The following is a 26,761-nucleotide window of genomic DNA, read 5'->3' as shown; positions in this document are numbered from 1 at the left end:
ATATGCACACCATTTAAAACACTTTATTTGAAGGATTACACCAGAGTACAACACTGGACTTATGCCAAGCTATTTCTGAATATTAAAAAGCACTCCCTCTTATAGAAGTAATTTCTGGACTGCTGATAACATGAACTGAATATGCACTGGGGTTTAAAATAACTTTCTGAATGCCACTTGAAAAACAGAAATAGCACCGCTGGAGATAGCAGCAAGAACATATCAGATAAAGATGCTAGGTGACATTTAATCCTATGGAAAGCAGTCTTCATTTTGAAACAGATCTCCCAAAGTTCCAGACAACAGAACTATGTGCATATGTACAATGATATATATAATGGTTTAGAATCACCCTAAAATGACATTCTTTTGTTCAGACTTCAGCAGTGTGATCATCAGACCTGAGAAGTTTCAACATACTCAATGTAAGAAGGCATCTGGACCACATGAAAAAACCCCAAACATCAGAGTATCATACACATACACAATGTACAATCAAAAAAGACATTGCTGTAAATTATATCACTATTGAGGTTTGTTCTCAGTTACACAGAAAAATATAGGCAACATTCCTTCAAATATTCAAACAATAGATTAAAGATCCAAATGCATTATGAGATAGATGCTTTGTCAGAGTAAGATAATAAATATATTCACAAAATGTGTAAACAAACGCTATGTTTACAAATCTAAAGTTTAGCAAAGCTGCAGTTTCATTATATATTTAATCTGACTTGCTGTTGCCAAAAGAAATCGTGTTACTCATCTTTTGCACCAAAATCAGTTTTTGCAGTAACGAGCTGGTTTTGGAACTAACCCAACCAAAAGTGAACCTCTCCCCATCCCCTGAAGGGAGAAGGGACTTCCATTAACTAAAGCAGAGAGTAGATGAAAATAGAACGAAACTCCAGAGTGACGCTGAACACCAAGATACCTGCATTAATATAAAGCATTTTAAAGAATTTTTTTATATGTCCGACATCCTTTCTAATTTAGCCTTATTTTTCCAAACTTCATCTTTCTCAAGTTTCTTAAGTCAACAACTCTCCTCCTTCTCTAGTGATCAGTAAATTATGTTTGCCTTTGGTGAAGAAGATGCACATTGATATAAAAACATCTACTGGAGTATTTTCCTATGGCTTAAAAAACCACAACCTTACTGCCTTGATATATTTATACATACATATTTCAAAATATAGCCTTATACTACCGTAATGCTAAAATTTACACACCCAGCACAGCAAAGAAAGATTAAATAATCCTGAAAAGACTGACAATCAAAACATGAGAACAACAGAAAACAACCAAAAGGGAGATCTATAGTTAAAAAAAAAACCCTATTTTTCTTTTTGTTTGAACCATCAAGCACCTTAATCTCTTCCTGAATGCAAATGCTATCCTGTTTCCTAATACATTAAATTTAAGATCAGTGTTACACACACCTGCTCTTCTTTCCTTTTACCTCCACTTGTTTTTCCACGTTCGTCCCAAGTATCTCTTTTCTAACTCGTGTTCCTGTGGGAACAGGACAGCTCAAATCCAAAAAGAACTTATTAGGCTAGCTCAAACGCAAAAAGAATTTATCACCTATCAGCAAAGTACTCTCCTCAAGTAATAACTCCTATGACAGGAAGTTTAATACAAGTCAAACAAAAAAAAGAGTCTCCAAGTAGACCTCCAGTTCAGTTCAGAGTGCTGCAGCCTCTTGTACACCAGTATAGAGATGTTCAAATACTTTGAAGAGAAAGCTTGTGGGGAGAGGTTGTTAAAACTAGTTTTTTGTTATCAACTGATTTAACAGCTCAGTTTTAAAAAACAGATTAAAGATATGACAGCTATATTAATACAGTAACACTATACTACAAAATATTATTCATTATATGATGAATGTAATCTTCTGAAATCTCAATCTAGACCTTTTTCCCAGCATGCCTGATATCCACTGCAGTCCATTTACCATTTGCTAATTACCTTCCACTTAAAACTGTCTCCCTCCCCAAAAAATGCCATGAGAGTTTTTCCTTTTTAGATAAAGCTCCTCATATCTAAAACATTATATCAGATCTCACAGATTTCTCCAAAGCAAACAGTTAAGCTTTTCAAGGTAGAAAAATTAGTTTGAGTCTTCTGTAAAGTGCTATGTAAATCTACAATATGTAAGTGAACTACTTAAAGAACTTGAAATTTCAAAGACATTGTAATTTCTTTGTCTAGTGAAAGTAGGTAACACATGAAAATAAATGCTGCCAAAATTAAAATCAATCAGAAACACCAGTGGAGAACCAGAGACTTAAACTTTATAAGATAATGTTATTTTTATTACATATATATTATATTTAATATAATATTTTTAAGGCTGAAAGTAACACTGTTCTTCACCTCACTGTTCAGTCTATTAAAATATCCAAGATAAGTGAGTAGCTGATACATTCTATGTAAGACCACAGCTTATCTCTGACAAGTCATCATGATGACAAGAGACAGCATTCTAAATAGTAATTACTCTGCATTTTTATTCACTCAGAGAGAGATAAATTCACATCTGAGACAAAATCTAAAGAGCTAAATTCCCTCTCCAGAATACAGGACTACTAATGGTATATAAGGTGATGCCAATACAAAAAAAATTTTAAACCAAGGTTACATATTTTATTTCCATTAGAACGGAAAAAACAACTAATCTTAACTGTATCCATTTTAACACCTTTACTATGTTCTGCTCACAGTTGGCTCCTAAATCAAGTGTAGAGGGTTACATACGTAGATTAACTTTGAGCCCGTACCTTACATCCTTGCGTAGCTTTTTGCAAATAGCCTTATTTATGAGGATATCAGATGAGGGCTTTAAGCACATATCCTGTTTCTTTAATTATACACACCCAACAGATACCTTATTTAACCCCATTTAAAAATGTGATGGGAGTATACACAATCACCTTCTTTAGGCTACTTAAAAGATTAGAAGACATTTTTAGGCACCCCTGAAATTTTGCCAGCTGTTTAGTAACCAGCAACAAAGTGACTCAGCTACTCCGCCTGCAACACTGCCAGGAAATTCTATTCCAAGTCAGCCAAAGCACTTTTACCTTTATCAGAGTACTGGTGCTCTAACACATGGAGATCAGGCAGCAGGTGCAAGCAATTGATGCAGCAGTAAGTAAAGAAATCCAACACCACGACTTTTCCACAAAGGTCTTTGTGAAGAGAAATAGGACCTTCAGTGTTTAACCACTGTAGATCTGGAATTCAGAGAACAGAGATACCCAGTTAGGGGAAGGGTAGGGAAAGGCAGACACTTATACTAATTTGCTCAACACCATACAATGTTCCTTGTACATTTCACTGAAAAACAAGTTCAACATCACTTTCTACAGAGGTAGAAAAGCACACCAGAAGTCTTCTATTTATCAAACTCATCCTTACCTTCCACAATTCTTCATAGTTAGTAAATGAAAAGAAATATTATTAACAAGATTTAATGTAACATTGAAAGTGTGGTTTATATATTTAAATAAGAACCTTTTACTTGAAAGAAAATGTAAGCCTCAGAACAATTTTCATACATTTTAAAACATGATCTACATTATTCAACCCCTAACAATGTCATATGGGTAACAACTATTCATTTAAAATTCACATAAATGCTAGTAAACAAAAAAAAAACTTTTAAACTCTTAATGATTTTTCCAACAGTTTTGTAAAGAACTAATTTCAGAGATGACTGAAATATTTTTGCGTTTATAGTTTTGATCTTGATTTTCAAAGTTAGAAATGATAGGTACAAATTAATCCTGTTACACAGGAAGAAATACAACCCTTTCAGATATTCCCAGTAGTACTCCTGGTCATTGATTTTAACTACTTGATATGAAACACAAAAGCATTGTTTTCTCACTGGTAACTGATACTCCTCTGATCCTGTAAGAAACTGGTATCAAGCTAAGAAATAAATATCCTAGAATATGGTCTGCCATTACTATCACTCAACATTTCTGAAAAGAATAGGGGGGGAAATAGATAAATGTGATACAATGCAAAGCCGAACTATTTTTTAAGCATGTACACTGAGTAATGTAAAAATCCTCAAAACCTCCACCCTGACAGTTTCAGCAAACTAAGTTCTTATTGCCCCAGAAAAAGTTACTGCTGCTGGAGTCAGCAGGTGGCTTATTTTCTGTTTCACTATGAGGAGTATTGGTCTCTACCTCTATATATTTATAAACACAAATGGATGCACACACATTCAGATTTGGTGACAATTATGAGAATAATTTATCCAGTTTATGCATTATTTCCACATAAGGGAAATGCTTTACTGTTTATTTTTTTTAAAAAAAGAGTAACTTACTTATTTTATGGCATTGCTCCCCTTTTCACTAGAATACCTTTCATAAAAAAGTACTAGAACTTAAAAATGTTGGCTACCTATTTGAGCTCTTTTTAGAGGAGAAAGTAAGCCTTGACAGAACACAGAAAGTGAAACAATACTCATGACAAAAGTGACAATTCAATTCAGGGGTCCACATTTAGATGGAAAGAGCATTCAAATTTGGTCCATTGGTTACAAGTCAGAATTCATTCCCATGACATGCATGTGATTTTAACCCTGACGTTCAGCTGCTGATGTCTCTTGTCTTGCAGTCAAATGTGAGGTCCCACAGTTCCAGAGAGCCTCACTAAGGTTACAAGGACCCTGAGCAGGGCTTGCAAGATCTTACAAGATTTACCTTTGATTTCACACTTAGCACAAGAAGAGATACAGAAACGTGTGAAACGTGTGAAAGGGAAATGGGCATCCCACTGAAGGAGGATGACATCTCCAGCACAGTTTGTATTATCTGGGACATGAAAATTAACAAGCACAGGTAAGTCATGGGGAGAGAGAGCTGGGAAACATCCTAAGTGGCTGCAGTGATACCAAGGGAGCTCAGGAGGAAGCTGTGAGAGTTAGTAAGGTTCTCACTATGACCAGAGAAGAAAGATATTAATACACTTTACAGAAGGGAAAGGTTTTATTTAAAAAAAAAGTAAATTAATGAACCTACTAGAAATTTGGAAGAGAAGCTTTGAAGAACAATTTTTTTGCAACCAGAAGCAGGGGGAGCGTTTACAAAGGGGTTCTTTTTTCTTTTCCTTTGCTCCTGGTGCTTTCAGGAGTGACATTTCCTGTAACTAGAAGTGCCTTTTAAGAAAGCAGCTAACGGGGCCGTAATTACACGGCCCTCGCAGGCAGCGGGACTTCAAGGAAAACGCCACACGGTGAGCGTCGGAGCTCATCCACCTCCACCGGGGGAGACCCTGCAGCCGCCCGCCCGGCAAGCACGGGACGCCGAACCGCGCTCCGCCGCGCCCCGCCGTGGTGCCTGACCCGCTCGGGCCTCGCCACCCACCTCCGCCAAGCTCGGGCACCGTTAGGTCCCGCTCCCGGCTGTCCATCTTCTTCAGGTACTGATAGACCAAGTTCTCCTTCTCCTGGGGAGTATCAGCGTCGAGCAGGGCGTACTCCAGCTGGGTCTGGGCGGGCAGGAGCCCCGCCAGGCCCCCCGCCGCCATGACGCCTCCTGAGCGAGCCCGCGGCAGGGCGGGCCGCTGTTTACCAGCCTGCCGTTTCACCGCCGCACATTCGGCACCTCCCGCAGCGCTGGGGAGGAAAATTTAATTAAAAAAAAAAACCAACAACAACCCAAAACCTAGGCACAAACACGCAATAACTCGTCTGCCTTAAAGGGGGACCTTCTCATTAATTTCGTGTTTTTACATAGCTTTGATATTCACAGAAGCATATTCGTGAAGAGAATCCCCAGTGGTGATTCCAGCTCAGCAGATTCAACACAGTCTACTTTTCCCGCCCAGTTACTTTTTATTTGTAAGTGAAATAGATGTGAAAATCGGGCAGTACTGGGACAAATTCCAAACGAGGCACCAATAATTTAAACGGTGGGATTTTTTTGGTGGGGGGAATGCTATGAGAGAAGTGGAAAGTTGAGCGACAGCCGCGGTGACGAAGCTGCGGAAGCGAATACGTTGCCGCGGCGGCGAACGGCTGAGGAGAGGCGCCCGCGCGAGGAGGGGCGCGTCCGCGACGCTCGGTGCCCGCGGCGGGAGGCTGCGGGGAGGCAGCCGCCCTCGGTGCCCGCGGCGGGAGGCTGCGGGGAGGCAGCCGCCCTCGGTGCCCGCGGCGGGACCTAGGCGCGAGGCCGCTGGCGGCGGGGAGCGCAGCCCCTCCCGGCAGGGCCGTGCCGGTGTCGGCCTTCGCCGTGTGGTGACTCCCGGCAGCGATCCCGTAGCTGAACTCTTCGTCGTTTTCTTTTAAAATCTTCCTACTTCGGGGCAGCGAGGGGGCAGTCAGGGGAGCGGGGCTAGCAGGGCTTCACCTTCCGCGGCCGGGTTAGGTGCTTACGAGAAGGATAGCTGAAGGAAATGGCTCACCCTGCCAGTCTTTCTGCATCTTACAGACTCGGGTTTTGTTTAACAGCAGTAATTACAAATACTCAAAGGGACGCTCATTAAATTATTTTTAGGACAGAATCCACCATGCTTCTGTCCTATCACGGACTGCTGTTTGGTTTGTGGCCCAGTGTTGCTTTCTTAAAATGGAGTTCAGGTGCTTTTCTTCAGATAGTGAAGGGAGGAGGGAAGAGAAAATGTATTAGTGGAAGTAAAGATAGATTTGTGAACTGTTGCTTAAAAGCAAGGAGAATATTTCATGTGTTGCCATGTCTGAAGATGCTTTATTGGAAGAGGACATTTGGGAGTACAAATCCATTAGGAAGCAAAAACATCACAGTAATTCAGAGAGCATCTCTATACCTTTGCAGAAAGTAAGTGATGGCAAGTGCAGGCCAAAAAGAAAGAGAAATAGAAATAAAAAAAAATCTGTAGAAAAAACTGATACTCTACAGAAAAGCGAGCAGAGATCAAGGCCATATCAGGATGTAGATCAATGTAAAGATGACAGTAGTGTGCACTCCCAGGAAAGCGTGAGTAGCCTGACGGAACAGAGCTCACAAAACGCAAAGCCCATTCATGATGGATACTGTCCAAGCTGCCAGATGCCATTCTCTTTGCTCTTGGTCCAGACACCTCGATGGCACGTTGCTGAATGTTTGGATACTCCAGGATCTGTTGAAAAAGGTACGAATAGAGTTAGAAAAAGGCCTTCAGAGAAAAGTTAAAGGCTCCTCACATAATGTTGCTGTAAACCTTCGTTTTCATATTTAGTTCAAAATCTTAGTTGGTATGATTTTTAGAATGTTATTACTGACAATTTATCAGTATTATTTTCGTGTGAGATTTTTGGTTCTTTGTGAAGAACATGGAAATCTGACATGAAGATCTCAATCTAATCTCAAAACTTGGTAGAGTATTGATGAAGATTCATGGTTGTTTATCAAGCTCCAGTTTTAGTAGTTTACTGAAGAAATTGAAGGTGCATATTTACCATTTTAAAATAATGGAATCTGTTTCAATTACTAAGTCAGTGCCAGCAAAAAAACCTCCTTCAATTAAGAGGCTGGTACTTTTGACACTGCATTTCTTTCTCTTTAGGTATAAATTTTATTATCCTGTATCCATGTTGCTGTGTGACTTGTCCAGTTGTCTATGGACAGTTGGAAGCCAAAATCAGTCTGTTAGGCTAATTTACTTGAAATGTTAGCCCCTGATCCAGTATGCTTTAGAAATTTTATACAGAATTATACATGAACATTTCTGTATCATAAGACAACACAGTTTTGTTTTGAGTTCTGTACGAGAGGAATAAAACTGACTCATTCCAATTGCTAGTGTCTTGTGGGGAAATACCATGTCTGAACAGATCCAGCTATCCAACTTACGTTCTTAATACACCTCATAACTTTTGAAGAACAGAAAGCATGCAGTCAGGAAGCTTGAGTAAAGGCTGTTTAGGTGACCCAGCCACTTTTCTTTTTATATCTTTGTAACTTTCCTTGGAAGTTTCTTCTTCAGAACAATGAAATGTGAGCCCTTTAATCCTGATTTTGGTGGTGGTTTTAACTTAAAGCAGATGTGTTAACACCTCATTTCCATCTCTTACTCTCATAATTAAGAGATGGGAAAATCCTTCTGATTGATTTATGCATTCACCTTAAAATCCTCAAAAGTTAGGCTAGCAAGCTGTCCACAAAAAGGTTTAGGGAACAGCCATAGCTTTTTTGCTGGCATCTGAATCCTGAATACTTTTTTCACATAAGTAAATACATGACTTTTTTTTTTTTTTTAAATTTAACATGTAACCCAGCAGACAATTTGAAATGGAATTTCAGGTTGATTCAGAACCGAGATTTGGTTTGTTTTGAAACATGCCTGCTGGCCTTTTCTGGTGCTACTGCTCTGAGCTCATTGCTTGCATGTGAGACGATTCTAAACTAGAAGCTGTATAATTACATTAGCACAGTATTGAAACAGGGTTAAGTACTCTTCTTGTTAGAGGTCTGTATTAATTCAGGCATAGTGCTCTATTCGTGGCAGCTGTTTGGTTTTAGGTTGGAAGCATTCTCATTTCTAGTCAGCTCAGGGCAGTAGGTCTTGGCAGCTTGAAAATTAGTTCTTACTTGTGCCTTCTGTCCTCCAATAGCTACATTTATAAGAAAAAGCTTCTAAATTGTGTATCGTGTAATTTTTATTTTAATAATTACACCAACTATATTTGCAAATTTATTAACATTCCTTCTCTGTTTAACTGTTTTCATAGAATGTCCTGATGGTTTACTGTGCACTTCCACCATTCCATCCCACTACAAGCGCTACAGCCATTTTCTACTTGCAGCAAGCAGGGCAGGAGATTATCTTGTAAACTCCTCAGCAAACGCTTTGGAGAGGAAGAAGACGTACTCTGCTGCAAAGTCCAGCTGTTCCCCAAGTCATGTAGAGGAAACCTCACAGAATGAGAAACCATCTAATAATGTAAAAAATGTCCCAAATGATGACTGTACATTGATGGTACAGAGTTCACTGCAAATGAAGTCTCTAAATATAATTAGTGAAAGTACTTCCGCTTTTGCAGATGTTCAAAAGCCTGAACAGACGTTTCAGCTCATACAGACCACAGATAATAGTTGTAAATTTGAATTTTATGACTTTGCATCCTCTCAAGAAAGTGGAACAGGAGAAGATCTGTGTAGTCAGAAAGATACAAGTCAGCCAAGTCTACTACAGTCAAAAGCTGACTTCAGTGACTGTGAAATTTCTTATTCTCCACTGAGTACTTTTGAGGAAAGTGAAGAGGAAACTGAAGAAGAGGAGAAAAAAATAAAAATACCACAAAATAAATTATTCGAAGTCCGGAACTTTGAAGATGAAGAATCTAATTCTGTGGTGTTTAAAACATTTGATGGACTTTTCTTACAGCAGAAGCCTCAGTATGAGAATAACAAAATGGGAAGTTTCATAATTAAAAAAAACCACTGTGAGGAAGTAAATACATTGAGCCATCTAGATCATAGTGTAGAAACTTTTTCTCTGAGTCGCATGAACAGTAAGTTCTGTAATTCAGCATGTGTAGATAATCAGCATCAGCAAGAGGCACTAGCCAGTGGATCCTCTTTTCCTTTTAACTGTGAGGAGATTGAACAGCCAGAATTGATGTCCTCTGCTGCTAAAGCAGGTAACACAGAGTCAGATGATACTGGTGCTTGTGGTTTGGATCCTGCATACATGAGTTTTACTGAGACATCATCACTGCTCATCAGAGAAGGTGCTGGGTCTCTTCTGACTCAGAAAGGTAATGTTTTGAGGGACCCAAGTAACATTTTAACTAATACAGATAAAATGACTGCCAGTGTAATTGAAAAAACAGCTCACCAGGAGAGTTTGCAGTCGGTAGTGGAGAAAGAAGGAAGTCTTAATACAGCTGCTGTGTGCTTTCCTAGCCCCATCTCTAAAACAGTACCATCTCTTTCTTTAGCAAGTATGAATGCCAAATCCAGTTCTGGCAAAGAACTCAAACAAATGGACATTGGTGTTTTCTTTGGGTTAAAACCCAAAGTAAAAGAGGAAAGCAAAGGAGAGACACGTTTGAGTGAGGGAAAGCAGATATCAGGCTCAGTAACTCCCAATGGAAAGAGGCCCAGACAGCAAAAAAGGAAAGCTGAAGGGTCTGTGGAAGATGTAGAAGCAGTTATAGAAAATTCAAGTAAAAATGGAGCCTCTGCAGATGTAAGTTCTGGTGGCCCACAAAGGTGGAGAAAAAAATTTAAAGAATTACCTACTACAGGTGAAGGAACAAGAAAAAAACACTGCCCTTTCTACAAGAAAATACCAGGTGAGAGATAAGTGTTGCTTTTTGTAGAGTTTAACTAATTTTGGCTTGAGTGTTGTAATTTTTTTTTTCCTAATTGTAGGCTTCATTGTTCTTCACTCTTCATAACCTTTTGGACTGCAGCTCATAATGAATTTTATTTCCTCCATCTAAGTTAATAAAATCTTGTGTAGATGCAGATCTCCAAAAGAAGGTAATTGCAAACTAGAGTCAGCAATGGCTGAAAATAGTTAGTGAAATAGTTATCTCAGGAAAATTATTTCAAGGACTGACTTCTGAATGTTTTTGACAGAGCAGAAAAACATAAGCATTATTGAAAGATTGGTCTAATTTCTTAAATGATTTTGAATAGATCCCTTGTTTGTATTCACTCCTAATTCCTGAATTTAATCTTTTACATTGCTTCAGTTGTGCCTGAAAATAGGACTAGCAATAGCAATTACTTCCTCACACTAAGTTAAAAGAATTTAGTTAATTTTGCATTTGAAATTCAATAGTATTAGAAATATGATTTACTACAACTGTGAAAACAAAGAAATGAAAACCAGGCAGAAGAGTTTAGTTAAGGAAACAGCCAAGAATTTCTCAGAATCTCCTCAAGCAATTACGTAAATTACAGGATGATGTATCAGCAGCTTGAAAAGCTTCAGCTCCTCGCAGTTTCATTTACCACTAAAGGATTGTCTTAGGTAGTTATTTGAGGAAGCCAAATAGAAATATATTAGTGATTTTAAGTGCCAAGCTGCTGCTTGAAGACTGGTCTGTAAGTCTTTGTGGGGTTATACCAGTATCATGGGTTCTGTAGGCTTAGAGAATTTTCCATATATAATAAATTTGAAGAGCAGACCTCTATGCCTACAATGCAATTTTAAAGTTGCTTTGTTATTATCTATATTACCTTTGTTCTGAATTTTGTTACTACATTTGAAGTATGTTTGTATTTTCTATGTTGCTAATGATAACATATTTATCCCCGTGGCCTAGTATAATTCAACCTCCCTGAAGTTTTGAGTCTGATACCTCTCAAACACTTAGGGATTTTTTGGTTTGTTGTTTTTAATTAGCAGACTGCTATTTTTTTTGGAGTTGCAAATACTTGAAGTTCTAGCCTCAAGTAAGTAGAACTATTTCCATTTCTCCTAGAAGATCCGGGAAATTTGTATAACAGAAAATGAAAAATATTTGAGTGCCACCAGGTGAATTAGTTCTGTGCACTATTTGGTGGTTTTAAGAAACTGTAACCCAGTGTGAAAGGACCATTTGTCGTAATGTTTGCATTTAAAAAAGAAATACTACATTTGCAGAGAAAAGGTCTATCTTCTATACAGCTATCTTTACATCACATCTTTATACAAACAGCACCTCACTGAAAGCATACAATGGCAAATCAGTCACATTTCATCTCAGCAGATACATTTGAAGACTCCAGATTGCTTGCTTGATAATTATATGGCAGCATGTTTTAAAAGGAATATTAAATGTAGGATAATTGAAAAATTGCAGTTTGATTGCAAAATGCATTTTGTTAAGAAGTAGTTATCTGTTTTATTTTGTGTTAAGACGTTGGTATTAGATATTAATCTATGTGAACTTCCAAAAATACCAGCTGAATGCAGGTAAATGTGTTTTGTTTGCTTAACCAGTTGCAATCTGTATAGGATAGCAGCTGAGCAACAGATATTTGGGAAGCCTGTGAAAGTATTTGTGTGTGGACACTTTGTTAAATTTTTATTTTTGATAAGTGAAAATCTTGTTTGTGACTGTTGACTCATATGTAAACCATGCTTATCTTTAAATGGCTCCTTGAACTGTATGCAGCGTAACTGTATTACCTTTTAATTTGGAAGAAAGAAAAAAGAACAAAAGGAACATCTAATCAAAAACTAGTTCTGAGCTATGCATGTTTACTGACTGGCTTCTCTTCCCTTTTTGCTGTAGGAACTGGTTTTACAGTTGATGCCTTCCAGTATGGAGAAATTGAAGGCTGCACAGCTTATTTCCTTACTCATTTTCACTCTGATCATTATTGTGGATTAACTAAAAACTTCATGTTTCCAATCTACTGTAATAAGGTAAGGTTTTCCAAGATACTTTTTTTTTAGGTTGGTTTTTTTTTTTTTAGGTTCACTGGATATTATCAAATCCATATGCAACTATAATCACTTTTATACTGATGAAAGTAAATACAGCAGAGGTTCCATTGTTGGGTCAGTTAGGCACAGTGGATATGTATAGGGGAATCTGGGTTTCCCTTGTAAGAAAGTCTTACCCTAATTTGACTGATGAAGAAGATTAGTGAAACTTCCCTGTCTAGATACCATGAAAAAATTCAGGTTTAAAAGGATCTCTAGAGATCGTATAGACTGATCTCCTGTGCAATGCGAGTCTAACTTCAAAGCTAGACCAGACTGCAGAGAGCCTTTGTCGGTCAAATTTTGAAAATAGGACAGATTCCACTACGTCTCCTCACAACCTCTTGCAGTGCATACCCACTCGGAAATTTTTTCCTATATACAATTGAAATGTCCCTTTTTGCAACTTGAGATTGTAGCTTGTTCTTTTTGTGTGCATAGTGGAGAAGAATCTGGCTCCATCTTCTCTACAACTCTATTCGAGTGATGGGAGTCTGAAATTAGATTCCACTTAAGCCAGCTCTTCTCCAGACTAAGTAAATGGAGTTGTTTGAGCCTGGTCCTGCGTGTCCTGTGCTTCAGGCTGCTGAATGGCCAAGACTGCCATTAGCTATGTCCAAGCAACTCTTCTTTACTTAAAACATGGTAGGGTACCTTGCCTAATCAACCCATCCAGAACCTGCATCAAAAAAATTATTTCTCTTTTACTCTGGAAGTCTCCTGGAATGCTTGTGTCCTGTGTTGCCCTTCCAGTAGGTGTTGGGGTGACTGCAGTCCTCCATGATAAGATCCAGCGCCTGTGACCTAGAAACTTTTTCAGTTGTTTAAAGAAGGCTTTATCCACCTCCTCATCTTGACTTGGCAGTCTGTAACAGATGTTATTCCCCCTTGTTTGCCTTCTCTCTGATTCCAATCCATAACCTGTTTACAGGCTTTTAAAAGTTTGCTTTTTTAAGACAGCTTTTTTTCAGTTTGCTTTTTGAGAGGTGAAATGCTACCGAAAGGCTTGATTATACCAAGGATCTCATAGTTTCTCTCTAAGCCAGACAGTCTGGCTTTGAGAGCTTTTGTTTCTAAAATAAGCAAAGGCTTTTTTTAGATTTTGCTCCTATTCCGTATTAAATCCTTTCCCTGTTGCAGATAACTGGCAATCTGGTGAAGAGCAAACTTCGAGTCAAAGAGCAGTATGTCCACGTGCTGCCGATGGACACAGAATGTATAGTGAATGGGATCAAAGTGTTGCTGCTCGATGCCAATCAGTATGTATCATTTCATTTGTTGTGGAATATTTGTATGTGTAGAATATTAAAGATAAATAGCTGTACAAGAGACAGTTTATGTTTTCATGATTTTCAGGTTTCAGTAGATCTGAAAATTAAGGGTGAAAATACTTCACATTCCTGAGTTGTCTTAGTAACCAGAAGTGAATTAGGCATGTAGGAGCCTAAGTTTCTTGCAAGTAGTTAGCTTTTGAAATAGGTGAGTTATCTTTGAAAATGAAACTTAGGGGTTTTTTGATAATTTTAGTTTAACTTTATTTTGTTTGCTTGTAATGAGTACATCGTGTTACCACACGGAACTCCATAATTTTTAAGCTTGTTGAGAGGTTGAATGATTTTTCAGGTGGTCTGGACACTTTAATTTTTGGTGTCTAGTTGGGAACATCTTAGATTTGATTATCAGATATGTTGTTAGGTTTCTGTAGTTTCAACTGAAGATAGTGAAATCTTCAGTTAAAGAAAAACGTGATGCTTTGGATCCTGGGAGAGACAAAACCTGGCCAACATTTTGAAAATTGAATTTTAAAGAAAAGCCTGTTGGTATCTGGAACAAGACTGCTACTGGATTTGGTGATAAAGGGTGACATTTTTGTCCGTTATGCTGGCATTATGCATCATTATGTGGTGATGCTGGATTTAAAGTTCAGTAGCACCTGACTTCCAGCCCTGTGCTCTTTGCCACTCTGCCTCTTGGTACCTTATTTGGCTATGGGCTGGAGGAAAAGTCCTTTCCTTGAAGTATATACTGAAACGCAGCACTGTGTCACAGCTGGTTTGAATATTATTTATTGTAGGTTTTGTTTATAGTTGGAGAGATAGGATTCCATGAACTCCTTTGAGAACCTTTCTGGGAAAGAAAGAAGCCTTGTTGCTTATGTAATTTGGACACCTCTCATTTTTCCTGTTTGTCTCTCTGATCCTCAGCTTCAATTTAAAAGGCATGTAAACCTTAGGTACAAAGTTCAACTTCTTGGAAAGTTCACCGAGTCTGTCATTTTGGCTCTGATTCATGCCAATTTTTCCTTTTTTGAGATTTCATTTACCGTTTACAGATGATTCATGTCCAAAATAGTCCCACTCTGGTTTTCCAGTCTGAGCTCTTGCCCTTCAGACAGCTTTGGTGAGGAACTGCAGAAGGTGCAATGGATTCACTGTGGCAAATAAGGGAATTGTATTTATAACCAGGGAATTCTGGATGGAGGATAATATTTAAAATCTGCAAATAGAATTTAAAAGGAAATGCTTCAGTAAGTCCTGCAGGAACGAAGATGCATCTGCAATAATACAATTCTGTTTCTCCTGAATAAGAATGCTGCTTCTCTTTGGTGCACTGTTTCCCCTTTGAATCAAGTAATAGAACCTCAGAGATTGCAACTGAGGCAGCATCTTTGTCATACCTAGAAGACAGAGCATCCCAAAAAGGCGGTTAATGCTTGATTACTTTACTGCTGGTGTGCTTTTTTTCTTCTCTCCATATCAGCTGAGAACTCAAGCCTAGCTTGTCTATGGCCATAAGATTAGCTTTGGAATTCCTTTAGAAATCGGGCATTTCTAGCCAAATTAGGCTGCATAGTAACTGTGATTTAAAATGCTGTTCTGCACACCTTCCTGCTGCTGAAGGGTGGTATATCTCTTAAGGTAGTTTATCAGTATAGAGAACTAATGTAATTTGTATGGGTTTTTTTGTTTGTTTCAGTTGTCCAGGTGCAACAATGATCCTTTTCTGTCTACCCAGTGGAAATGTTATGCTGCACACAGGAGACTTCAGGGCAGATCCTTCTATGGAGCGCTACCCTGCTTTAGTTGGTCAACAAGTCCACACGCTTTACCTTGATACCACGTAAGTTGTGTTTAATTTTTTTTTTTTTTATATAACCCCCTTTTCAGTTTAGTAGGACTTTATATGAACCAAATAAATGTAAGTATAAGTGACATTACTGTTTTAATACTTGTTAGCTCTATTTAATGTTGAAAAAAATCAGATATTTATTGAAAGTCCATGTATTTCTAGCTTGTTCATCTGTTATGCTGTTACATGAGAGAATAAAAGTGGGTGGTGGAAAAGATGCTAAAGTATTTGCTGAGATGACCTGATTATTTGTAAGTGGTGTTAAATTCTGGGTGTCCAAACTCATACATTGAGTGTTCAGCTCTAAAACAAGAGGTTCATGGAACACTGGTGTTATGTAGATTCAACTCTCATATGAAAAGGGGAATTCAAAGAGTGAAAGAATGCCAAATGGTTAAATCAGTTGTCCAGGTTTTCATTAGACCTTTCTCTGACTCATGTGCATAAAAGTGTTTTTCTGTATATGATGACTAATGCCCAGCTGCAGTTTTGTATTTCTGTTCCATATGTTTCTGTGAATGAATAATGCCTTATGTTATGGTTTGTATGCATGACAAAAAATAGACATAAGGATGTAATTAGTACATGGTACAAATACCTAGCTTGAAAGAGCACTTGATATTTATAGAGGAAAAAACTTCGGAATTGAGTGTCAGTGTCAGACAAGTGAATAGATGTAGAGAAAAGACTGATAAACTCAATGTAAATTTTATTGCAACAATTTCATCTGGGCACCTCAGTGGTTTCTAATAAATAGATTTCAAGTAGACTGAAATTATATAGAAAGATAACATCTTTTTCATTACTTTGTTATTGTATGCATGCAGTTTTGAGGGCCTTCTTGGTGAATTCAGATATCTTTCATCTTGTGTAACAAAGTGGCGTATCTTGTTTCCATGCCCCAGATACTGTAGTCCTGAATACACTTTTCCTTCTCAACAAGAGGTTATCCAGTTTGCTGTCAATACTGCCTTTGAGACAGTGACTTTAAACCCACGTACTCTAGTTGTCTGTGGCACCTATTCCATTGGAAAAGAAAAAGTTTTTTTAGGTATGTAAAAAAAGTGTACTGGATCAAATAACTAAATAAATATCTAAATCGGTGTTAAAAGACCTTTTTCCTGAAGATATAAAGGGTTGCTTAGTCTTGTTGGTCAGATATTGTGTAAAGAAATTAAATATATTTAATAATCCTACTGCTAGTTTTTTAGTTTTCTAATCAATAAGTTTTAACATTCTGAAAGAAATATTTTTCTGCCTTGTTTACAAACCCCCCGAATATACAGAAGGCCAGTTTGGATACTAAATGAATGAATATATTTAATTGACTCTTCAATTTTAGAATATGAAACACTGTATCCCGTTGAATATGGATTTCTTTCAATAATAAAAATGATCCAATGCAATAATTAGGAATATCTCCAAAACAAGCGAAAAACGAACTCTTATTTTTCTTTATCTGATTTCTTCCCAATTAATCTTAAAGCAATTGCTGAAGTTCTGGGCTCAAAAGCAAGTATGTCCCGTGATAAGTACAAAACACTGCAGTGCTTGGAGTCAGCAGCTGTTAATTCCCTTATCACTGTGGACTGGAATGGTACTTTGCTTCACGTTCTTCCCATGATGCAAATTAACTTTAAGGTAAGTTCAGAAAATATACTCTGTTGATTAAACTGCTGGCTAATCGTACTCTTGGCTCCTCCCAACCAGTGTTGTGCTTGGTGCTTTTTAACCTCTTGTCAGAGCATATTTATTTAGTCAAGTTTTGACATGTAGCAATACATTGAAAATGAAATGCAATTAAACATTAATATCTGTCTCCAAATGTGATGCACAGAAAGTGTAATTTCACTTCAGTGCAGTGCTTGTACAAGATAAGATGAGGTTTGTTCAAAGGCTTTCTTTTTGCAGGCCTTTTTGAAGTAGATTTATGTAATGACTGCAGGATCTGTCCTATTAGCAATTAATATGTTGTGACATGGAGTCCCTGTTTTCAGCCTGTCTTTTACCTGGTATGATGTAGGAAAAGACTAAAAGGATTTTCTGCCTGTGAATCTCTCTGTTTTGAGGCAGCCTATGAACATGGCCAACTTCCAGTCTGGTGTTTGATAAAAAAGGAATAGGGTTCTCTATGTTCCTCTCAGTTCAATTTCCATGTATTTATTATCATATTTTCATCTTTTAAAAGCATATTCTCTCTCCTTCTGTGCTGATGATTTACATGGGGGTAAGGATACTTGAAAATCAATGAAAACTCACACATAAACAAATACACACATTGAGTGAACTGAAGGACACCTCATATATACGCATGCTTTAGTTTTTCCACACTGAATCTTCTCTAGTATTTGTAGCAAAAGCAAGTAAAACAGTTTATTTTAAGACATTGTTTCATCTAAGTTGACTTTAAATACACATTTCAGTTGAGATTTGAGGCAGTGGGTTTTTGTTGTTGAGAGTTTTTGTGGGAATTTCTTGGGAAGGGTGACTAATTCCTGGGGGGAAAGGAGGTTTTTCTAAATAGACTACAAAATACAGAATGGCATTAAGGCAAAGCAGCAGGCTCCAGATTAAAGGTAACCTAGAAGAAAGAGAAAAACAGTGGTCGCTTATGCTTTACGGACTTCGATTAATTTTCCTGCTTTGCTTCAGGCCTGCTGTGCCATCTCAAGCAAATCCTTCAGAGCAAGATGGTATTTAGCTGCAGGACCAGTCAAGGTCAGAGTTGACCTAAAAAGGATAAAAAGAGGCAATGCAATTTGGATGGGAGCTGCAGGAGATGGAACTTAGTGTTTTAATGTTCTATAATCTTTTCCATGGTGGGGCAGAAAATGAGTAATGGAATGTGTATGGATTTATTTTTAATGTGTTGTGTTGTCTTTAACAGTAATATATTTTAGTTTCTTCTGCAGATTTTTTTGGATTGTTATGTGATTCTGCTGTCGTTATGTCTCAGCGTGTATGGAGTACTCACATAGCTGGACTTTCAGGCTGAGTGTGTGATTGTCTAGACAGCCTTACTTGTCGGAAAGAGGCAGAGGTATTATGTGCAGGGTCTCATCGTTGAGGATAGGCGGTTCTAGACAAATCTATAGCCTGCCAGAAGCGATGCCTGGACCCTGGAGAGGGCCAGGAAAGATTAAAGGTACAGTGATCTAGTGGCTAAGAGTCCTGGTGTAATGGCCATGGCCCTCTGTACTGGGGCTTTGACTTCATGTGTGAGGTTGTTGGAATGTGGTCTCACACTGTCATTAGTAATTTTGTGTCCACGTAAGCTAGGCGTGCTAGGTAGGCTTCCAGAGTGCTAAATATCCAGTGAGGCCAGTAGCTAGATGAATGCCCAGGTGGAATGTAGTATCAGTAAAATGTGGAGAATGTTAAATGTTTAAAGATATGTTCATATGACCATTTATCTTCTGCTCCAGTAGCATCAGTAAACACGAATTCAGAAATTCTGACAATATTTTTAAGAATAAATTATCTGATCACTTGTAATCTCATTCTAGTTAAAGAATGATGAATGACATCGTCCTGTTTTTACAGACCATGCAAATGTTGATGCCATCATCTCCAGTTGCCTAGTTTTGTCTTGTGCTGGATTGTACAGGCTTTGTCCTGAATTACTGGCTCATTACTGGGAGAGCCAGAATTTTTTTAGTGATCCTCATCAGTAAATGCCAGTGCCTTCATTATCTTCTGAGTCTCTCCTACCTCTTCTGTTTTATTTGATTCCTAGCTCTACTCAAAACCACAATCCCTACTTCTTAATTTGGGCTAATTTCCTGCTTGTGTAGTTTCAGCTGTGAACCTGCAGATCCATGAAATCCTTATGGGAGTCTTCTCAGTCAAAAGCTCAGATTCAGTCTGTATTTAGTAAATTGAGTACATCTGTGATCTTGTACATCAGTTGCCTTTTTAGTAGAATGCAAATAGCAAACCCTGATGGTGTATTATAGTACCTCCTAGAAGCCCCAGTTTTATACCCTTTTTTTTCCCCTTACGCTCTTTACTAATAGAAGAAAACCAAACCTGTCTGTGCTCCAGGCTTGATGGTTTTAAGAACTGTATGCATGAGTCTTCTGCCTTTCATTATTGAAAAACTTCTCTGGTCTGTTTCCAGATAAAGAACAAAAAAAAGCTGCATAAACTACGTGTGCTTACCAAAACTGAAGCCTCCTTTGCTGTAACTGTTGATAAAACTGTACTTGCCCAGGGAAAGCTTTCATGTTTCCATAGCTGACTGCTCCCAAGGCTAAATCTGGATGCCCACAGCTTTCCTTTCTACCCCGAGTAGAAAGGAAATGAGTTCATCGTTTTGAGATGCTCCTGCATATACCTCCGTGTTCACAGGCTTTCTGCTATAATCAGGGGCTTTTTTTTTTTCCTGATCATTGAGTCTCCAAACTACTGGAAAATGTTACAAATTTTTTTTATAAAATTGATTTTTTTTTTTAATGCATAGTCAGGAATTTTAGAAGTATTTTTGCAGTCTCTATGTTGTGAATATTTTTTCCTTTTGGTGGCATTGACCAACTGTTTAATTCCAGTTTTGGGGCTATGTGAGATCTGCTTTTCTCCATGTTGATTTTCAGGAGTAATATCAAGCATGTTTTTTCATTTTGGAGTCAGCTGTTTTATTATTTGTGAACAAATAGCTTAGCTGTTCCTGTATGATTTATAAACACTGTATTGATTCAGCAGAGAGTGTCATTCACATAAAAGCCACAGGCGCTTAGAAAAGCACAGAAACCTCTCTCTGTCTTTCCCCTAGTTACCGCAGTTTAAAGACTAATGTTAGTACCTTCTACCTAGAAGTGAAGCAAACAAAATAGTGACTGTAATTGTGTTAAATCCACTGTGAAAAACAGGTGGATCAGTGAATGGTTTTTTGACAGGTTGAAAGATGATTTTTCTAAACCCACATCATCCTCGGAATACATGCTATACCCTAGATTTTCACTTGGCCAAAGACTTTGTGACAATAATGTATGGTGCATTTCCCTTTTCTGCTTGAGCTGTCTGTGTCAAGATGTGCACGTTTCTATATAAATGCAGCCACCATGAGGGAAACTGTGGTACTTGGCTTGAATGTTTCCATCACTTCTTGTCTTAAAATATTTATTTGAATATTGAATTCTGGGCAATTTTCTATCGCTGCATCAGGAGTTGCATCACTGTCCCAAAAGTCTCTTGAAGAAACAAGTTCAAATTTCAGAAGAAAGCATATCTTTTCTGCTTTATTAATTCACATAGGTAGTCTCAATCTGTAGTTAGGATGACAGCAGTCTCATTTATAATGTTGAATACCTGGCAAGGTATCACCATACTTGATGTTTTTATCTAGGCCTTATGACTGCCCCCTTGAAAAGAACCAGTACTTGAAATCAGAGTTTGGCTAAGGTGTGTGAAGTCTGAAGGGTATTATTGTATTGCTGCTGGATTGGGTGGGGTTCTTTTTGTTCATTTGGTGTTTTTCCTATGTATAGCATGGGCTTTCTTGAGGAGTTTGTTTTTTAGGAGTTGATATCAAACTTTCTTCAGGTGCTGCCTGGGTCAAAAGTGAGATGACTGCTCTAGATTAATGTTCTGGATATTCTTAATGGACAAAATTTACATAAATTTAAAAAGTTATAATTTTTATATGTGTGATTTTTTTATTAAAATATTCATAAAACTAAAACATGAATTGCTGTAATATTGCAAGTGTCCTTGATACAGATGTGGTACTTCACTGCAGTACTTGGTTTTACTCAGTAAAATACAGGGATTGCTGTGTGTACTGATGAATAGCTGTTTGTGAATAAGCCAAATGAGTTTAAGTGTTGTTAAGGCTGATTGTAAATTAACTATTTAATCATGTTTGAGTCTTCTCCTACCTTATGGAATCTGTTTGCATGTACTGCTGACTTTAGCAACACTGTAGATAACAGGCTGTCATGGTGATTGAAAGAGATTGATTTAGCAATGAAATATATTTTCCATTTTAAAAGGATGAAGGTTTAGAACAGTGTTGGCTAAAGAAATAGAAGAGATTAAAATGTGTATTTAAAGTGGATTTGTTATAAAGAAATACTGTAGTAATTTGTTTTGTGGAAAGAGGCCATGTCTTCTAAAATGCATGCATGGTTCTTTTGCAATGAACAGTTCTTTGTAACAGTCAAAAATTGAGGCTTCTGCCACTTGAATATGCAGTGGAAGATTTCCGGAGAACTGTGGTCTTCAGGTCTGTGCATCTCTTATGTTGCTTAGCTCAGTAATGTCTTACACTAGCATTGAGGTGAGATTTTCCAAAGTGCCTGTGATTGAAATGCACAAATACTTTTTGATGAAATTGAAATTGCATCCTTAATGTGAATGTTGCATACTTGGTTTATAACAAAATTTGAAAGCAGATTAGCATTGGTTAATATAATATTGTATTTGAATTACTGTGTTTAGATTTCATTAAAGCAAGGGAGCAAATATGTGAATTATTACCTTGAGCTATATTAATCTTCCTAAAATGAAGTGTGAAGGAGAATTAGACTGCTACAGTTGTATCTTTAATCTAGTGAGGACTGAACATTTGCAGTGTATTGAGAGTCATGGCAGCTAGCCATAATTCCTATTGCTGAATGAAATGTGTGTTGTGGTAGGGTTTTTTTGTTGTTCTTTATGTGCCCAGTTTGATGGATGCAGTATGTTGCTGCTGGATGTTGTACTGAAGGTGCTATTAAATGTGGCAGTGTCACAGGCAGCTTTCCGCTTCCCTGCGTAATTAATTTTCAAGTGTCTAACAGGTTAGTGTTCTATCACAGCCTATCCATCCCCCTCTCCCCCGTTTTTTTTAATCAGTCTTTGTTTTGTATTCCTCTTCCTGTTGCTGATAAAAAGTTTATGATTTTGAGTTCTGTAATCTTGTAGGGCTTTCAAATTGAGAATGTGCCTTTAAGATTTTATACAAGGCACATGAAATTGATTTTTCTATTTTTGGTTTGAAATAACACTGATTTCATTTTATCCAGGAATAGGATGGTACATTCCTTATACTTCCCTCTCATCCTTTTCCCAATCCTAGCTTAAACAACATTGAAGGCTAACTTAGCCAACTTGGGAACTTTTTCAAGTTAATTTTTTTTTAGAGTGAAGAGATGAGAGGTAGTTTCCTTCCTATCATGAATGGAGATGTGGTAAAACATGGTTTAGTGCTCAGAGCAATACTCAACTCATGCACTGGCTTGCTGCAATTTTTTGGGTAGCTTACTTAATTAACTCTGAGCACTTCTGGGCGTAAACAGATGTCAGGATGTCAGTGGCACTTCAAATTAACCACATAATTTTGCACTGAAGCCGACTTTCACCATCTTTTATCACCACTCAGCTGCAAGAGTGCTGACCTTCAGCTGAGAGGAGGAAATGAATGACTTGGGGAGCAAGATCTACAAGAAGATGTGGTTATGCTGTATGTGTTCTGATCTCTAATGTGTAGCTGTTAATATGTGCTTATTCAGATGAAGCGATTGAGATCCTAAGATACAAGGTGCTCTGCAAATGTAAATATTTATCATTAAACATTTACAGGCAGATGGTATTTAAAATAAAAAAGTTCATATCAAAACATGAAAATAAAATTTAGTCTGAAGTTTCTCCATTGTGAAATCTCCAACCTTTAGACTAACGAGCTATTTAATAGGATTCAGCATGTGTGATATTCTTTTCACAGGGCTTGCAAGATCACTTGAATAAGTTTTCTGAGAATTTTGATCAAGTTCTGGCTTTCAAACCTACTGGGTGGACCTATTCTGATTCATGCCTTTCGCTGGTGGATATCAAACCTCAGACAAGAGGAAAGATCACCATATATGGTATAAGAGTGGTATATTCAGTGCGTTTAATTTTGTGTGGATGCTTTTCATATTTTTATTCTGGAAACTCCTACTGTTCATTGTAACCTATACTTTTTCTGCTAACTCGTTGAGAAACTGAACAGATGGATCTCTCCAGGAGAGATGTGTGAACTGAATAATCCAGAACACTGTAAGTGCAGATTTTTAAATAGATTTTGCTCCTGTCCTCATCTTGCAAATAAAGGCTTTTATCTGATATATGTAGAGACTTCAGGAAGGAAATCTTGGCCTGACTGATGCTGGTGGCAGTGCAGTTCCAGAGCCAAGATTTCATTCCATACTTCACTCATTTGGGAGCCTGTGGGTCTTCCTCTCAGTTCTTATTGGGGGGTGGAGTTGAATCTCTTAAAATTTTAACATACGTTTAAACAAATGCTTGGTGTCGCTCAGTTTGCACTGATGAATGACTTGGTAGCTTAATGCAAGGTAATTTTTCCAGAAGGAAAATCTGGGTTTTCATTTTGCCTTAGCTATAAAGTTTAGATCTCCAATATGAATTTAAAAAAATATTATCTAAAGTATTTCTTAGCTGGAAGGCTTGCAAAAGTATTTTGGCAAGAAGCTAAGCAGACTGACAGATCTCTGTGTTTCATTTCAGGGATTCCTTACAGTGAACACAGCAGTTACCTGGAAATGAAGCGTTTTGTTCAATGGTTGAAGCCACAGAAAATCATCCCCACTGTAAATGTTGGTGACTGGAGAGCCAGAAGCTTGATGGAGAAGCATTTTAGAGACTGGATGATTGAGGGCAGTAGGCATAAATAAATACAAGGAAGAATGTATATTTCAAAGGAGGTAGGCTGGAGTGGGAATTGTGAGTTCCTGTGAGTTTTATTTAACTCCTTTTTCCATGGAGCTTTCTTTAGGGAGGACTAAGCTGCCATTGCCCTGAGAAAGCTGAATTGGGGGGGGGGGGGGGGGAGGCACCTTGCTTTCTCATGTACCTACTACTTATTTTTCCCATAACTTAATAACTTTTTTGCAGATGCATATTTCAGGTTATTTTTATCTTACTCCTTTTTCCCCGTTCTTAATTTTTCTCAGATTATGGAGATGCCCAGATGTATAGTGCTGGGGGAGAAACCACCTCCAGGTTAATAATTTCTGAAAAGAAGTTACTGTAATAAATGAGACAATACTAAGCTTATGTCACATGCTGTCAATTCAGGCTTCAGAGAAGCTTGTTTCATGAGGCAGAACTGGCTATTGTGATTTAAATCTTGTAGAAAAAAAAAAAAAATTTACCTTGTGAGAGAGGATTGGCTCGGGCTCTTGCAGCATATGTACTTTGTAGAATGACTTTTATAAAAGACATTGCTACGTACATTCCGCTCAAGATTTGCTGGGGTTTTTTTTATTTTTTAAATTTTTTTTAAATAAAGAACCTACATGAAGCCTGCGTGTTCTTTCTGAGCAAAATGCATTTCTTCTCAGTACCATAGTTGCTAATCTGAGAAACATGTCTGTAATATCTTCGGTGAACGTTCTGTGTCTGTTGCATGTATAAGATTGCCCCTGCATCCTGGTAGTGCAAATTCTCAGCACATGGTCAAAGCACAGAAGTGGTTCCTCTCCAGGTAGTCTCCTACAATGCATTTGTGTTTGCTGGGTTGTATGTACAGGTTTGTTACTTGAATTCTGGAAAAACAAGAAAGGCAAATACTAGTACTGGCAGCAGAAATGTAAGTTTCATTTTGCATTTTTTCCCCTGAATCCTACCAGATCATCAGTGCTCCTTTTTCTGTATCTGCTTGGTATTTATGATACTGAAGTATGTGGTTGCATGCAGGCACACTAGTATGATTAAAAATATTAAAATAAAAACCATTCCAAACTTCTAGGACTTAGAAAAGTTGCATCATGCATAAAGATTCATCCCCCAACCCCCCAGAATTGCTCATCTGAAAACTTCAATGCCATTTTTTTTTTGGGAAAACATTTCTTTTATTGTCAGCGTAAGTATAAACAGATCCTTGTCTTCGAGTGATGAGCTCTGTGATGTGAAGTCACTTTGTTTTATTTATGTCTTCTGAGAGAAATAACTGTGTCAAACTTGATGGAAAAAAAGTTCTTATACTGATTCACAATTCTTTCAGTACATTCACTGAAATATGGCGTTTCTATTTTATGTAATGCATTATGATACCTCTCCTTATCATAAGAACTCAATCCTACCAGATCATCAGTGCTGCTTTTTCTGTATCTGCTTGGTATTTATGATACTGAAGTATGTGGTTGCATGCAGGCACACTAGTATAATTATAAATATTATAAACATAGTGTGTCCAGAGAAGGGCAACGAAGCTGGTGAGGGGTCTGGAGCACAAGTCTTATGAGGAGCAGCTGAAGGAACTGGGGTTGTTCAGTCTGGAGAAGAGGAGACTGAGGGAAGACCTTACCGCTCTCTACAATTACCTGAAAGGGGGTTGCAGAGAGGTGGGTGTTGGTCTCGTCTCCCAGATGACTAGTGACAGGACAAGAGGAAATGGCCTCAAGTTGTGTCAGGGGAGGTTCAGGCTGGGTATTAGGAATAATTTCTTTACTGAGAGAGCAGTGAAACACTGGAATAAGCTGCCCAGGGAAGTGGTAGAGTCACCCTCACTGGAGGTGTTCAAGGAACGTGTGGACGTGGCATTGTGGGACATGGTTTAGTGGGCATGGTGGTGTTGATTGATGGTTGGGCTTGATGACCTTACAGGTCTTTTCCAACCTTAGTGATTCTGTGATTCTGTGAACTGCTGTCTTGAGTTGGCATGCTCATTCCTAAGATTCCACTCCTTTTTCGGGTAGGTGTGTGAAAAAGTATCTTTTACAGCCCTTGCAAATGCTGAACCTGAATTAATGCCTTGTACAAGTCAGAGCAAATGTGAGGAATCTGTTTGTCAGGCAAATGCTTCTAGCAGTTGAATCGTTCAGAAATTACGGATGGTTTTTTGGCTTTTCAAGTCTTTTTCCTGACTAATTTTGCACCAAGTATGAGGGTGACCCCAAAGTCAAAAATCTTAGTCATAATTCTGAAATCCTCTTGCTTCCATAGTTGCCTTTTCAGGAATGAATATTCCTGCTGAGAATGAAGATGTGTGTGGGCTCTTGACATGCTGATGCTGTTACACTGCAGCTGGTGGGTGCAAGACACCTGGTGCCTCTCTGTGGCTCTTTGCTTCTTGCTATCAGTTTCTACCCTGTTACCCAGAATGAAGGGTTGTTTTTTTTTTTTACTTTTGAAAGCAAACTTATTTCTGAAACTAACCACAAAAATGATGTATCTTGGAAGACTCTGACATTGGCATCTGCTGGACTGACCCAGTTAATACTGCCCTGATTTGCAACAGATG

At 38.0% G+C, this 26,761-nt stretch overlaps 2 protein-coding genes across 2 annotated transcripts in view; one reads left to right on the top strand and one right to left on the bottom strand.

Annotated features, from left to right (window-relative positions):
• The window catches only part of NHLRC2 (NHL repeat containing 2), a 31,798-nt gene extending 26,245 nt beyond the window's left edge, over positions 1–5,553 (bottom strand). The window contains exons 1-2 of the mRNA XM_059821009.1: positions 5,391–5,553; positions 3,087–3,239 (exon numbers count right to left, since the gene is read on the bottom strand). Coding sequence (XP_059676992.1) covers positions 3,087–3,239; positions 5,391–5,553 — 316 coding nt within the window. The remainder of the gene's footprint in view (positions 1–3,086; positions 3,240–5,390) is intronic.
• Positions 5,554–6,689: 1,136 nt separating this feature from the next.
• DCLRE1A (DNA cross-link repair 1A) lies at positions 6,690–24,231 on the top strand. The gene is made up of 9 exons (XM_009813761.2): positions 6,690–7,134; positions 8,714–10,282; positions 12,218–12,351; positions 13,552–13,670; positions 15,388–15,531; positions 16,446–16,591; positions 17,027–17,181; positions 23,243–23,384; positions 24,025–24,231. The coding sequence occupies exons 1-9, from the start codon at positions 6,717–6,719 to the stop codon at positions 24,189–24,191; spliced, it is 2,994 nt and encodes a 997-aa protein (XP_009812063.1). The 5' UTR covers positions 6,690–6,716; the 3' UTR covers positions 24,192–24,231.
• The last annotated feature ends 2,530 nt before the right edge of the window (positions 24,232–26,761 follow it).

Source organism: Gavia stellata, chromosome 9, assembly GCF_030936135.1.
Source record: "Gavia stellata isolate bGavSte3 chromosome 9, bGavSte3.hap2, whole genome shotgun sequence".
In the NCBI taxonomy this organism is placed as follows: Eukaryota; Metazoa; Chordata; class Aves; order Gaviiformes; family Gaviidae; genus Gavia; species Gavia stellata.
The sequence above is the reverse complement of the archived record's forward strand: the minus strand, read 5'-3'. Positions and strand labels throughout refer to the sequence as shown.